This window comes from Merops nubicus, unplaced genomic scaffold, assembly GCF_000691845.1.
Source record: "Merops nubicus isolate BGI_N331 unplaced genomic scaffold, ASM69184v1 scaffold8531, whole genome shotgun sequence".
NCBI lineage: Eukaryota > Metazoa > Chordata > Aves > Coraciiformes > Meropidae > Merops > Merops nubicus.
Window position 1 is genome coordinate 24,733 of NW_008587545.1, and position 16,524 is coordinate 41,256.

Below are 16,524 nucleotides of genomic sequence, written 5' to 3' on the forward strand. Positions count from 1 at the left end.
TTGTGGAGTGAAATACAGTATACTTTGCACATTTGGAAGCCCTGCATTTGATCCTTGGCCCTACCACAAGAAGCAAGATGGAGTGAGGCAATCGAGACCATTGGTCTCTGCTGACTGCACGTTACCTTCTGTAGTCATTCATTCAGCTCGAGCCCAGAATCCAACCATGTGCCCCAAATTCTTGCACATTGCCCCACGGCCAGCAAATGGAGGGCTAGTTCCAAGGCTACATTTGATAAAAAATCTACAATGCACAAACTGGGCCCCAAATGTTTGCCCCAGTCAAGAAAGAGCAACAGTTGACAACAGTATTGACAGTATAACCTTACATGATGGGGAAATGCAGAGGTCAGAAATGCTGGACCTGCTCCCACCACAACTGGGAGGATCACCACTCGACAGAAGCTGCAGCTTCTCATCCCTATCGTGACATGAACTGGTATCATTTTCTGGCCTGGAGGAGAAAGGAGAATGCAGGGTGATGAATGCTTGCAGTATAAAAATTTGTACGCAAGTAAATTCTAATTTCTTCTAATTGCCTGTAATGACAAAGAAGATATTGAAATTATTTTATATTTCATATTGCAAACTAGTGCTAAGGACATAATTTAACTGCATGACTGTAGCTTCCCCAAAACAGCTAATGTTAGACATATTTGAAATTAACATTTTTTCCTACTGCAGTAAAAGAGCCAAGGAAAGGAAACCATAACTCCCTGCAGTCTGAAGACCCAAACTAACAGCAGACACTTAAAGACTACAGTAGTGGGCCTGAGATGTCTTCCATAGTTAGCTTTTTCAAGGATTTAAGATTTGCTCCTGAATATTGCAAGGAACATTATTTTACAGAGCAATATACAATACAGACTTAAATAAAGTAGGTGGTAAGCAGAACTGTTGATTTCCCAAGGGATGTGGATCAATGAGAAAGTAGCGGAAGGACAGCACAGGGACAAGATTGCTTAGTATTAAGCAATAAAACACAGCAGAAGCAAGAGGGGTATGAAAAGTGTGTGAAAAGAAGTTGGCAAACACAGAGGTTTCCCTGCCCAATATCAGGTTAAGGTAACTAGACTATATTTCTAGTTCAAAAGGATGCAGTCTAAGGAGGCAGTTAATGATTTCACAGCTAAATCAGTTTCTAAGGAAACAGCTAGCAGAATATTAAGTAGTGCAGTTCCCTTTGAGTGATCTCAGCCAGTGAGACTTTAAAGAGGAGGGTAAAAAAATTAAAAGGAAGGAGGAAAAAAAAAAGCTTTCCAGTATTTCCTGGCTTCCTCAGCTCCACAGAGCAAGAGCTTGTCCATATAGGGATCCCATGACAATTCATTTGAAGTAACTAGAGCCTTGTCTGCACTGGGAAGTCATAGAAAAATTAGCATGGAATAGCTGCTACATGTTCAGGGGCTACTCTGCATTAATTTTCTGTGTCAATACATCTATTCAGCAGTAGAAATCCACCCTCCTCCCTTTTGGAGGTACGAACCAACAGCTCAAAGAGATACATTAAAACATGTCCATCAACTGCTTCATCTTTCTTCATGTTTTTAAAATGGACTATGTTACATCGAGTTTCACAGGAAGAACTTCAAACAAATTATATTCACTTCAATTCTGAATGCAAGCATTTGCACAATTTTTTAATGTCGTTTAACTATTCTGCTGAATCCAAAACTTCAGATAATTAAAATAACTGTCTTTGCTTGTCCCTGGGTAAACAAACTACATATGATGTAAAAAGTATGACATTTTTCATGCCATTTCATCTGATATATATAATCTACTTTAAAATCTGAAACACATCCAGTTCAGATACTGCTTTCAAATTACGGCAGCTCCGATTTGGTCACTTCGTCTTCCTCTTGCAAGGTTTCCTAAGCGTATACTTCCTCATTTTAGTAAATGAATTCATACTAAAACTATATTATATTAAACATATTAAAACTAGAAGAGCTTAAAATTCCTCAAAGCTTGTTCTCTTCTGTCGTAAAATCTAGTTCAAGAACATCTTCATCTATTTGCTTCATCTATTTTCTTGCACACAAATTAGACATAAAATACAAATTTCTCATTCATGGTGGTATCTTATGCCTCCAACTTAAAACATGGGAGAACCAAACACTCATATTATTTCTGCCAGTTGGCCAGACCAAGAGGGAAATGTATTTTCACCATGTTAGATTTCTGCTGTTTACATTTTTCCTCCACAGTTTGCACAGTGAGGCAATCTACAAAGACTGCTTCACACCATCACACTAACACTTCCCTTAGACCCAGAGCTACCAGAACCAGTGTGGTAGAAAGGGGTTTTTAATTTGCATCTAGCAGTGACCTGAAGCCATCTTGCAGAGGCAGGAGCTGCACAGCTCTTTGCAAGAAGATTCAAATTCTGACAAAATCTGGGACCAGCATCACTCCCAGTATCCCAGCATACATTAAAGTAAACATACTGCTGAGTAGATGGTAGTAAAGAGAAGCATGTCGTCACTTCTAGAGATTAATTCTGATGAACAGATTGTAGTGTGCAATTGCACTTAGAAAGCAGGAGTGTAATGCTTGGGCACTCCAGTGACAACTAAGACCTATTTCTGAAAAATACTTTCTTCACAGGCTGAAAGGCTACCCTAACAGCCCCCAGAACCAGCACTAGTATGAGCTTATATTAATTGCTGTTTTCTTCTTATACACAAACACACCCACTTAAATATAGGTAGAGGGCTTGCAAAAGCTGTGGCCAGTATGATGGTGCAAAGGTTGACCACTGTGAGAAAGGACACAAAGTAAACACTCTGAATCCACATTCAGGCTGTACCAGGGACAAGATAGTAGGTGCTATGCCCAAACAGATGCCATTTTTTCCAGGACAGTACTCAAAAGAAAAAAAAATCAAGACTCTGCAAGACAAATTCTGCCCTGGGACAGCCAAAGTTTTTTCTGCTTTGGACATGTGGGTTTCATTCATCTTGCTTTTTTAAAAAAACAAGAAATGTCATCTTTTTCCATGCCCAAATCTAGTATGCTACACTTGTTCATTCTAGGACCCTGGTAACATAATCAATGTAATCCCATATGAATGGTAGAGCTGCCAAAAAGACACATTTGGATGACTCAGGAGGGCTCTCAAGTTAGATCATCTGCTTTTATGAACGCTAATGCCAGCACAAGACAGTGGCAGGGAATAAACATAAAGCAAGATAAAGCTGTGGCCATTCCCCATCTAAGACAGCAGACCTGATCAGATTCAACTGCAACTGTGTAACTACAGCCTAAATCAGTCCTCATTTGTTTCTGTATGGATCTTCCACACTAAAATGGAGAATCAATGTATTTCAAGAAACAGAAAATACAAACATGAAATCAGAGTGGCAGAGGGGATGACATGGGACAAGCTTCAGGACTGATACCTTCTGCTAAGAACCACATCTACATTCTACCTTCATTACACTGCTGTGCTTCAGGTTACTCATTCATTTTAATGTACTTAGACATACTAATACTGTGAATTTTGAGTACTAATACTTTGTTAGAGTGATGTAGTCTCTCAGCTTAAGTATCTGCAGGAACATTAAATCCTCATGATAAACCTATAGTACCTGGATTTCATCAAATCCAAAACTGAAAAGTAAAAATTAACTTAAATGTGAGATCTCATTGGTATTATACTTCCTCAGTCAGAACAGTGAAAAGAAGTCTCATCTCAGAAATTAAAGGATTAAGCTGTATTTGTTCTAAGAGAAGATGGAGAATATTCAAGGAGCTCTATACAGTAAGATTTCTTTATTCCATTCACAATGCAGCCTTCTACCTCTGACCTCAATCACACCAAGAGCATGGTGTCACAGGCCCTTCCACTGGAAATTGTGTTTCTTCCAAAGCAGGAAATCCAACATAACAAGATTTTTATCTTTCCCATTTTCTTTTTAATCTGTTCTCTCATGGGTGCATAGCAAATGTCCCCAAAGCAATATACTTTCTTGCTTATAAAGTAGAAGATCACAGGCATTTTAGACACTTCATGAAAATTATCAGTAGAATATATTATGAGAAGATGAAAGGACTATGAACACATAGGATACAATGCAAATTTCAATCAAACTGATCTGTAAATATTTACTCAACTATTCCAAGTATATGACCTCAGCCAATGGACCTTTCTCTGCCTACAATATTCCTCTCCTTTCTTTTTTTAAATTTATCTTTAAGGAATGACAATGGCAATGCACTTTTCTAGGGAACCTTCATCTATTGGGCTTTTTTTTTTTTAATTTTTGGTTTGGTTTTTAAAGGAGCTTTCAAAAAATCCAACTTAGTCTCATTCGTTTGGACTTACATTAGGTACATAGTTCTGTGATAACCTGGTGTCACAGGTCTCTGGAGAGGCTCATCTATACTCTGATGGAGACCAGGGAACATCTTCTTCTTGGTTTTTGGAGTATGAGTCATTATCTGATACACAGGAAATAAAAGAAATGGAAAAAAAAAAGAAGATAATGTAGTGGAAAGAGTTAACTGGAGCCCACAGAGAAACTTCTACAGAAACATTGCATCAGAAACTAAGTTGCATTCTGGTGTCACTAGATAAAAATTCCCTGGTATCACTGTAGGCTGTTCCATGACATCTTATCTCAGGTCACATGCCCATGATCACTGGTAGACCTAGGGACTCTGGGATCCAGAAGGTAGACAGTCACATTTATCTCAAATTAGTCACAGCACACTAAATGGCATTTGTGCAAACTTTACACAATTTTTATTTCATGGGCTTTTGCTGCTTGAGGTGGGGCATACAATACTTGATTTGGCATAATGCCTGCAGGAGCAGTTGACTTTTCAACCTTTTTTTTCCAAAATAATTTCAGACCAGCAGAGTGTTCCAGTATTAACTTGCTCAACACTCTGCTTTATGTGCCCACAGAGTCACTGATGTAGCACTAGAACCCTAAGGCTGACTTTAGCTTATTATTAAGCCACAGCCTGACCAACCTCCTGTGAAAAGGTTGCTACCTTTCTCAGACGTACTCTACTTCTCCTGAATAGCAGCTAATAAAACAGACTGTGAAAGATCTGGACTGCTATGCAAGTAGAATCCAGCTCTTTAAGCAACAAATTGAAGTAAAAAGTTTAAAAAGTGAAATTAAAGACTTAATCCAGCAGATTAATTCATTTCAAGATCCTAATGAGTGGTGAGCGGTACGCACTCCTAAATACTCCGTCGTTAGCAGCTTCTCTCCTGCCAGCTCTCCCAGTTGAGGTTGCAAAACCTCATCTTTGTCCAGGTCATCCTCCAGGATGTCATGATCCTCCTGCAAAAGCAACACACACATTATTTGAGCCCACCTTCCAAGAAGTTTTCATTTCAAATTCAGTTGTCGCTTCAGTACTCACTTGGACGATATGTACTGTCCAGATAAATGACTCTTAGTACTGTACACGTAAGTGGTAATGTACAAGTATTTTCCACCAAAAAAGCAGACACCTAAAGACAACTCTTGGATTGGCCAATAATATGGATGCTTGGACAGAGCCCTGCAAAAACACTAGGGGAAAAAACATTGAAACTGTGTACCAGGAAGGCATTTCCTACATTGGAAATGGCTGATTCCAGTCTGTCTGGTGCAAAATAATGAGACTACCATCACTCAGACCAAGTAGGCGTTGGCTTCTTCAGGGCTCCACAGGCTTGCCTTTTTTCCAAGTTTAACAACCTCTGCACAAAATGGCTTAAAACCCCTAATTTTTGTTTCAATCTAATCTCCTCATTTATTCTCATCACCTTCTTATTCACAGGCATCAAGCAGATATAAAAAGTGCAGACACAAAGGGCTCAAATTCAGTAGCCTGCAGCACCATCCGGTTCTACTTTGAAATATCCTGCCTGGTTTTCCACTGTGGCTCTGAAAGGGCACAAGCCTCCCATATGTCCCAGATCATATCTGGCAGCCTTGTGCAGGTGATTCTGATGCTGTAAGAGACATTAGATGCCTCTTTATCCTCCTAAAGATGTATTCTCTGGACAGCCATAGAAGATGTATAGGAGGACCTTAGGGAGATGTTCCATCTGTCTTTCTCTCCAAGACAAGGTAAGTTACAATCAGCTCTTAATTATCTGAGCAGCTGAGTACATGTGAAAAATATCCCAGTTAATGGAAAAACACAGATGAACACTTGTAGACTAGGTAACAATCATCTGTAACAAGCAAAACAAAAAAACTCCACCCCCTACCTTCATAATATCCTATACTCTAAAAAAAAAAAAAATTGTAAATACGAGCTTTATAAATGGTGGATTTTTCTTTTTATATGGTATGCTAATGCAGCATCAAGAGCTAACGGTTTTCTTCAAGGATGCTTACAGAAAGCTGCCTACACTGTGCCGGGGTAGAGTGTTACACATTACAGTCAGATCAGAAACTGCACGAGGTTCAGCAAGTCCAAGTGCAAGGTCCTGCACCTGGGTCAGGCTAATCCCAGGCACAATTACAAATTGGGTACACAGCTGGTTGAGAGTAGCCCTGAAGAGAAGGACTTGGGGGTGTTGATTGACTAGAAGCTCAACATGAGCTGGCAGTGTACTCATGCAGCCTGGAAGGCCAACAGTATCCTGGGATGCATCAAGAGGAGTGTGGCCAGCAGAACAAAGGAGGTGATTCTCCCGCTCTACTCTGCTCTTGTTAGACCCCATGTCAAATATTGTGTCCAGTTCTGGTGTCCCCACCAAAAAAGGGACATAGATCTGTTAGAAGGAGTCCAGAGGAGGACCACAAAGATGATCCAGAGGCTGGAGCATCTCTGCAACCTGGTCGAGTTGAGAGGTGTCCCTGCCCATGGCAGGGAGGTTGGATTAGATCATCTGTAGGGTCCCTTACAATCTAAGCCATTCTGTGATTCTATGACAACCATCACCCTGCTCTTTCCTCCAGCTCTCTACGTACACGATGTATTTAACTTCTCCTCACAGACTGCTTCTGTTTCCCCAGGTTTCACCTCTTCCAATATTCTGGTTGACATGATTTGTCAGACAGAGATCATGTTTCTGGGAAGTACCCCTCCCTGATGTTATTTAACATACTAGGTAACTGAGCCTAAACGTGTCCCTCCTCTGCCTCCCTGTATAGAAAAAAAAAAGCTCTGACAGTTCTACCATCATCTCACCACTGAAATAACACAATTGGTGCCCTGTTCAGCATTGCTCACAGGCTGCAGTAGATGTTGCCAGCAAAAGGTTCAAAGTCTGCGATGAGGTCTGTGATTAAGCTCTCCTTCTTTTGATGTACTCTCCAGCTGAAGTGTATTTTCGCACTGCAGTTTACTGATTTTATTGCCAGGTGCTGAGTGACAGAGGATCAGAAGGTGTCTGATAAACTGACGCTGTACAGCTATCTAACATAGCTCAAGTTTGTAACTAGACTTTTGAATGAGAGCTACGATATCACATATTCACTTTTGCAAGCAGCTTTTAAAGATGTTCCAAGTCAAAGAAAAAGCAAATGTAAAGATCAAATTAGGTTTGTATTTAACAGAACAGTCAAGAGAATATTAAGCACCAGAAAATATTCACTGTGACTGTGGGTGTCAATGCACCCCAGATGGCTAATGCAACAAAGGTGGGTATGTACTCCAGAAGCCAGTGCATCCTGAGCTCCACACTACTTGAAGTTCAGCAGACAAACCCAAAAGCCAATATATTTCTGAATAACAGTATACACACAGACATTTTAATTCAGTTTATATGCTCCAGTGTCACACATTACAGAACCTTAAAATTCTGAGTATATGATGTGCTTACAAATCCCCAAATTATCCTCCAATAGGCTCAACTGCGTCTTGGCAGCAGTGCTTAGGAGAAAGTAGTCATTACCACAAGATCTGCTCAAAGCCGAGAGAGAATTCAACAACTTTAAATGAAACACAGATAAAAGCAAAAAAACATGAAAGGTAATAGTAACAGCATGGGGAACCTTCCCATGGTCTTGGAAACAATAAAAGCTGGGTTAAAACCTGCAAAATAAGTCTGCATACAAGTGTCTTTTTGTAGTTTCTTAAGTTGTGAAGGTTTAAATATTGTTATTGAGTGAATCAGCAAAAACTGTATCAGTAGGCAGCCTGAATTCATGTCACTAAACTGGCAATACATGGACATATTCTGAAATACATTCAGTCTATACTAGTTTAAAAGTTACATAAAGGCAAGACTCCTGATAAAGTTTTCCAAAACTTTCTGCTGCCAGAACACAACATCAGCTGTTATCACAGAATCCTATCAAAGAACAATGTCACCGCATTTCCAAAATACAAAAAAGGCTCCAAGCACCAAGGCAGTGAGTCAACACAAACTTTGGTTACTTAACAAAGTAACAACATTATGCATTTTGTGTAGCATTTTGCAGTCATGCCATTTGTAAACTATATTTTCTAAACTGAGGGATTAAGAAACCAAGAGTCCTTGCAGCAGAATAGATTTATAGTTCCTAGCAGCAATAAGGGTTGAGAATGTGCTACAATTAGATACACTAGACACAGTTTTAAAATGGGCTTTCTTTCAGCTTTTCTTTTCAATATAATGGCAAAGCTAATGAAAAACTGGAATCAGCCACTTTTCTGTTTCAAAAGCCTACTGTTATTTTTGAGTTAGAGAGAGTCCATTTTAATAATATGATGGTTCATATTATTTAATATGAATATTTATTCATTGAATATTTATTCATTGAATATTCATATTAATATTATTCATATTCAGTGGTAAGAATGCATTTCAGAATTCTTTGACCTAGAGCCTTTGCCGAGATTGTGAACAGCATCAACTTGTCTGGGGGTATGACTAAACAGGAGAATTCACCTTCCTTACATTCCCAAGAGCAGGTCAAGTAATGGAAGTGTTCAATACTATCATGCCATTCAATGCCACACCTTTCATGAAGGAGTTCCTTACCCCTGTGCTCTCCCAAAAGAATATCGCATCCTTCAAAAAAGTATACTGGAGTTCAAGTGAAAATATCATCCATCTAAACATGTTCAAACACAGTTCCAAGGACATCGACTGTAGCTGTTCTTCTAAATTTCACATGCAAGACTTTTCAATAAAGAAAAATGCTATGTGGTAGACTTCTTTCAGAGTTAACTTCCATGTAACTGTCTACACAGTATAATTTCAACTCACTGCCCCATGCAGTTATGGCAATGTAGCAATAACAACATAAGCAGTGAAGACTGGGTTTAACATTGCCCTCATATCATTTACACCTTGTTTTGCTTGTTAATTTAGATGATTAAATATGCTGTGTTATCTACACCTAGCATCTTATTATGCTCTGAAGACAGCTTCTTAAATAATGCTGAAGTATTGGTTAAAATTAGCTTTCTAGCAGAACTAGAAATACACAGCTAACCAGTTTATATTTACTATGATAGTTTCTCATGCTTATTTTTTCAATTTTTTTTTCTTTTCTCTTCTTACAGGACATTTTTTAATTTGTAATTACCATTCTCCTTTATTACATACAGACAATTTATTAAATATATTTAAAGGGTTTTAAACAGCAAAAGAAGTCACACTCTGAACAGATAACGATACCTTAAGAAAAAGTGGCAACCTGTTTAACTATCCTGCAAAAATATTGCTTCATTTAATTCCTTTAATTTTAATTGCTGAAATAAGCCTACTTGAAAGCAAGATTTCTACTGCTGTAGTAAGTTCACATCTCTTTACTTAATCCAGGATATAATCCTTTAGTTATTACAGAGGTGGTGACTTGCCAAAATAAAAGAGTAGGACTTCAAATGAAGAAAAGGTCATGGAAACAGATCCAATTTTTTTGTTAATGCAAGAATAGTTAAATAAAAGTGAAAAACAAACCCCAAAAAAATCACCAAAACGAGAAGTCTGGTTTATTGACACAAATATTTTCTGTCTAGTAGGTTAATAATTTTACTAAATGGTGCCAGAAGGCTTTTGTACTTACTTTCTCATCTTCCTCTTCCTCTTCATCGTCAGACACAATACTGTCACTTAATGGCTCTTCTAGAAAGAAGAAAAACAAAGTGGTGTGAGAACAAATGTACAACTTAACAGAATCTCTAGTTATTGCCCCTCTTTTACAAGAGTAAGATCTAGCTTGCTTCTCATGTAGACATACCATTCTTTTCAAGACAACTATTGGAATTATTTGTTCCTATAAAGCATTCCAGAAATCACTGAAATCCATTCACATTTTGGAAATGGCAGGAACAGAAACACTTTCGAATGTTTCTTTTCTCATAAGTCCCTCTATGATGCCTCAGTGTGTTTACCAACAAGGCTTGAATGAAAGTGTGTGCATTTGCAAGTTTGTCTATTTTCCCGTTAATTTTTAATAAAAGACTCTACTTCTCCCTACAAACATTTCAATATTATACTGCTTTTATATGTAAGAAGGTGGTACTCACATAGAATACTTATTGTAAGTCTTGGACAAACTCATTTCCTTAGAAAAATGCAGCCAGGCTTATGCTGTAAATCTGTACACTCAACTTTTACTCACCAATCAGATAAAACCTTTTAAAAAATACCACTCTCAGGTAGAAGAGGAGCAATTCTGTAATCTTGATGAAAAGATACTGAATAGTGGCAATACAGTGCTTAAATACTTCATTGTTATTTTACAAGCTAGAACCCTAAGATATGTTGTCTTCTGCTCCTTCCACAGTTCAAATAAAACAGTCACACTTGTTCTATTTTTACTATGCAGAAAGACTTAATCAGAATTCACCTCATTTTCACTATTTGCTTTCTCTTTCTCCAGCCTTCCCTTCAGCCACAGGGAAGAGAAAATGCAATAAATATTCCACCTCCTCATACTCGTCTTTATTAACACAGCATCTACAACTCTTTGGGACCCATCAGCACACTCTACAAAAAGGACAGTCTCTGCCCCCTATTCAGGATAAGCCCTTTCAGGTAAGAAAGCAACATTCCTCAACAGAGCAAGAGATGAGCAGAGACAGACCCAGTCCCTAAATTCTTCCTTACAAATTGTATCACCTGTTTATTTTTGCAGTTAACAGCAGTCTCTGATTACTGTGAGGCCACTGGCATGAAAGAAAACAGTCAAGGTCATTCTGTTTACAATCCCCAAACTTTGGAATTGAGTCCTACTCAGCCTTTTATTTCTTCTTTACAATTGTAACACAAAAGCAAATTTTAAAATACATCTGACATTCAAATCCTGACATTCACTATTCACACTCTCTCAGACCATCACACTATTGTTATTCTTTGAGAGTTTCAATGCCAAGTAAAAACATGAGCTTTCTTATGGCTTTTGTGAAAGATTTACAGCTCAGATAGCTGCATCTGTTCTTCTGACCTGAATTGAGCTGCTTGATAATAAGTTCAATCTGTTGGATCATCTCTGCATTTCCTTCCTTGATAAAGCAGCGCAGAGTTTCTTCCATTCCCTGCATATAGTGGAAAACATTGTGAGATTAGTATTTCATGGGACCACAGTGACTGAGTTTTTGTTAGCTAAAATGTCATTTTTTTTTGTCAGGAAAAATAGAGGTAGTGTGAAACAAACCAGTGTGTCCAGTTGCAAGCATTCCATTTGCCTATACACTTCCCAAGGACAAAAGAAAAACTCTGTCTAGATTGCTTCTAGGTTTAAATACAGAGGTATGCAGGACAAACACTAAATTTTTACAATATATCTTCTGCTTCTGTATTCTGAACTCAGCATGCAGTAGTAAACAGAAAAGGGCAAATTTGCATTCACAGAGGCAACAGTGCAAGGTTCAGAGAAAGGAAGTAAAATGCAGGACCAACTTTGACCTTCTCTTAAACCCAGTTTCTCTTTTTGTGGCCCCTTACAGGCTTGATGTTGTGTCTTTAATCATTTAACGTGACTTCAAATCTGTGCTCTGAGGTAAAACACCTGACAACAATTATGTCTGCATAGCTCTCTAGGTTAGTTCTTAAGATAGAATGATACACTGCTATCCCAGGAATGGCTTCCTCAAATCCAGAAGTTAATGAGCACACTCATTACCAATAGACAAACTTCCACAGGAGGTCAATTCCTCCTGCTGCCTTCCCCAGCTAACCAGTGTCTTTATCAGGCAGAAACAAAGGTGTCGAGAGGAAGTCATCCTCTTAGTGGCTCTACACTGGTGCAAAATGAGTTGAATAAGGGGAATAAGTAGCAGAGCAGATAAAAGCAGCTCCTGGGCACATCCAGTCTAGGAAATGTTAGATGGACAACACTATTCTAAAACAACACCTTTAATTTATAGTTTAGACAGAACCCCTCACACTGCTGGGGCTTCATTTCTGGGAAAAGACCAGCAAATATGGCAAAAGTGTTCAAGGCATGCCTTCACACCTGCCTGAACATCAAAGGCAGAAGGGCCTCTTGTGGATTCCCTTCTCAAAATGCCAGATCTCCTCCTCACGACCCTGCTGCACACTGCTCAACGGGTACCTGTATGCACGTCATCTTTGGCATATGCATTGATCTTTGTGCTATGCAAAGCAGCACTTCTTACCATTGCTCTGGCTTCTTCTCGCACAGAAGGGATGGCAAGAATGCTATACAGTGCTCCATTCACATATGGTTGTATCTAAGAGAAAGAAATAGTCATACCACTAAGAAAAACTCTTACTCTCTTCTTAAAATTCACCCCAGTTGACTATAACCAAAATTTAAGAGTGAAGGTGCAGAACCAGCTGTGTTCAAAGAGTCTGAACTATGTTCAGAGAGTTTACTCAGGCTAGCATGCACTTGGAAAAATTCCCACTAGGGAAGCAGTAAACTTCTAGGATGCAAATATACTCTGATAGGGTTGATCTAAATCAGTACTGCTGCATGCAGTTTTCCCCTCCACCCCTTATGAAAATGTATTCCTGAAAAATGACCTAGCCCTCAAAAAAAAAAAAAAAGAAGTTTCTTTCTGACAAATACTAGTGGCAATACAAAAAAAAAGGACAGTACAAAGAACAGGGACAAGACTGTGTCAGTACGAGTTCAAGAAAGGCTTCAAGTTTTGTAGCTTTAGGCAGGATGATAAAAGCTGTAGCAGCTTCAAACATCTTCTCATTCTGCTGCCTGTTGCTGTCCCTCAGCAGCGCAAAAAGCCAACAGCTAGTATGAAAGCTCTGTACTGTGGTTATTGAAAGCCACCAGATCTGGCAAAACAGTTTTATCAGCACTTATGTGACCCTTTGTATTGGCTAGTTGCTGGTGGAGCACTAAGATTTCCAGTCATCCTCTGTCTATACCCTTGGAAAAATGAACAGTGAGCTAGGCTGGAAGCATGGGAAGCAAGGAAAGATAAGGGACTGGGATTTACACACAGAGTCCACAGCTTCTCAGAAAGCTCTCCTGGCACCTAAGAGCACTGCCTTCTACCTTTGACTTTGATAACAAAACTATCAGCTGTGATGGTGCAAACCAGGTTGTAAGAACACGCCCTCTGAGAGAAATTTCAAGGCTGTTCTAAGATACAGACTTCAATAGTATGATAATATTTTCTAAATACTTCAGTCTAGGGACTGGGATGTTACTTTGTATTAGTTTGTATCATATTAACTCTCATCATTCATAAAAACAAACCTTGCAAAACTACCATAAAGGTATGCCAAGTTTCATCTTAATCAAAACAGTGCTAGTAAAGAACTGATCTACATCTTCCAGTGAATTTGTAAAACATGGAGTAAAAACATACAAATTTACTCTCTCTCTTCAGTTTAAGTGATAAAGCGAAACAAAAAAAGATACTATGATTGTATATAAAGAGACACTGGAGTTTATATTTTGTTGCACCTTGCACAATTATCAAGGAATCAATCTAGAATAGCCTGGCAAAAATTCTGCCTCTCTATTATTTCAACTCCATACAATATTAACTTGCATTTTCTCCTGCCTTGAATTTTACTCCATGGTTAAAGAAGTGACCCTCTGCAGAGGCAGCTGAAGCAATACTGTATCTAGCAGACAGCATGTGTCAGAGTGATGTGTTGAAAAACATTAAGTAGAAATAACTATTACTTTTTAGCATTTTCCTCTGAGGTAGTTTAATTTAGCATCTAAGATGCAGGTGTGTCCAGAGACAGAAAAGAAACTTGAACCACAAAAGGGTTAAGTGGTAGGTTAAATGAAGTGGTAGATAAAGAGATATTAGGGCCTGAATGTCACAGGTGTACTGTTTCCTTATAATACTGCCTAAAAATACCAGTAAATTTGCTTCTTTGCGTCTGAGGTTTTGCATAATGGCTTACACCACACTACACCACACATTGTTCATCTAATGAACTAGTTAAGCTTGAGGTAGTTTGGTGTGAGATGACATTTAAACAGCATCAGAAACTGCAATCAAGAAGGCACATGGACAGCATGATAACTGTACATCTGAAAGACTTGCATTCTCAGCTGCCAACATTTGTTAAAGGAAGACATAATTATGTTTAGCAAGACCAGTGCCCAACGAAAAAAAATTTACATAATTGTGAATTTTAGGAAAATTTCACACAACTTAATTATGCAAAGTCTAACAAGGGAAACAAATTTACTTTTTACCATTTCTTAATTTCTTGCTTTTTTTATCTTTATTATTTTTCTTTCCACCTTTCCCTTACCCCAAAGTTTGTTGTACAAATACCTCATGATGCTCATGGCCAAGAAGATTACACAGAACTTTGAGCACATGGTTTCCAATCCTTGCACACATTTTCTTCCCTGCAAAGGGAGAAAACATAAATAAGCTTGAAAAAATATAACAGATCAGAGCAAGCTGCTTACTTAGTTCTTAAAATAAGTATTAAATATAATTTACATAGAGCAATTCCATGTCCCTGCCAAATATTACTCAGCAGAAATGAGCTGAAATCAGTGGAGTTACTCCAGATTTATACTGTTGTGATCATGGACAGGCTGCAACACAAAGGTATTTAAAAAAAAATTAACAAAGACATTATTTTGCTTATAGCAAGCAGTCAGTTTTCCACCCTTACCTTACTTTCTTTTTTAAAAGGAAACTTACTTTAAGCTTCTTTTAAGTTTCTTGGACATAGACAGGTCTTTATATTCTGGGGGGGAATCTCTGTGTTGTAGAAACAATGCATGCAAACATTTCACTCCACAAGGCGAAGGTTAAGTGCCTTGCCATTACTGACAAGCTCAGTTATGACTTTCTTTTATACAAACAAACCTCCTACACAGGTCAGAAATGTCCTTTGAAAAGTGGGCCTGGAACATAGGAATGGCAGTCCTCACATATGGATATGAAAAAAGAATCAAAACTTAGAGGGTTCCATTAATTCTTTAGATTTTGGTCAAGGTTACTTCCACAGTTTTTGATTCTTGGGAAAGAGCTCTGCTCAAAAGCATTAGTTATGACACTAAAATATCTCTGGTTATGTGAACCCCTGCTACTAATTATAGTCACTTGAAAGAATCCAGGTATTTCAGAAAAAAAGGATTCACAGTCTTCCCTATTGATGGCTTCAAATAAGGTTGTAATTCAAAGTATAAGACACCTGCACTCCGCAGACAAAGACTCATGAGCAAGGCAACAGAATACTCCAGTGTGTAGTCAGACAGGCAATCTGTATCTGTTAGAACATCAACCAGCCACAAAATGAGCCCATCTTTGATCATCGACGACTGTACTGCACGCCTAGGATTAAAAAACCAAAAAGCCCACAAAAATCAGACCACATCATAGCTTTCAAATACATTTATAGCTAATATAACACATTAAAACCCTACTTCATCTACCTACTACACATTAGCCTGCCAACAACCCCCCCGCAGAAGTAGCCATTTTGGCAGAACCTATTAAACTAAGGAATTAACAAAGCCTGAAGAAATTGAAGATGCAGATTCTGATAAGGTTAAAGGACTAAAATATTGTTGGGTGTTTTTTTTGGTGTGGTGTTTTTGATTTTTTTTTTTTCCTTTTAATTCTGCAAACTGCTGACCTAAGCTTTTTTATTGTTTTCTAAGGCTTCTAAGTCCATCTAAAATTGCATTTTCAATTGTCTTAAAATTGGTAAAAACTAGCTAGCTACACACAACAGACCCATAAAATAAATTTATTGCTTCTTCTGCCATAGGTAGCTATAGCACTAATAGCAGCTTTGTACTGTTTGACAAATGAGATTTTTTGCTTACATCTATTTACTGTTTTCTCTCGAGATTCTTAAATCACATATTCTTCTAACTCAATCTATTATTATATTCAAAGAGTATACTGAATAAAGTACCAGGTCATCAACTCCTACAGTAGAAATTCCTTGCTTTACAATACAAAAAAGAAATACATACTGGTAGAAAGGTTTTACATAAGAATATAATTTTTAATCACATTATTTCCACTGGGCAGTAAGACTAAATTACAAAGATCAAAGCAGGTATTTTCCTGGTCTTTTGTACTTGGAAGTTGGATTACTCCTGAAAGCTCACATACTTCCCTTAGTCCTGGATCTTGCAGTAGGTTTATGGCATGGACTGAGCAATCAAGGGAGCATCTGATCACACATTTAAAAAGAGAGCC

At 38.2% G+C, this 16,524-nt stretch overlaps 1 protein-coding gene across 1 annotated transcript in view; it reads right to left on the reverse strand.

Annotated features, from left to right (window-relative positions):
* Positions 1-16,524, reverse strand: part of ARMC9 (armadillo repeat containing 9) — a gene marked incomplete at its 3' end in the record, with an annotated part of 60,668 nt that overhangs the window by 7,993 nt on the left and 36,151 nt on the right. Inside the window, exons 15-22 of the mRNA XM_008948948.1 lie at positions 15,506-15,645; positions 14,629-14,705; positions 12,517-12,591; positions 11,343-11,433; positions 9,960-10,018; positions 5,199-5,303; positions 4,331-4,446; positions 330-454 (exon numbers count right to left, since the gene is read on the reverse strand). Of these exons, the coding sequence (XP_008947196.1) occupies positions 330-454; positions 4,331-4,446; positions 5,199-5,303; positions 9,960-10,018; positions 11,343-11,433; positions 12,517-12,591; positions 14,629-14,705; positions 15,506-15,645 (788 nt within the window). The remainder of the gene's footprint in view (positions 1-329; positions 455-4,330; positions 4,447-5,198; positions 5,304-9,959; positions 10,019-11,342; positions 11,434-12,516; positions 12,592-14,628; positions 14,706-15,505; positions 15,646-16,524) is intronic.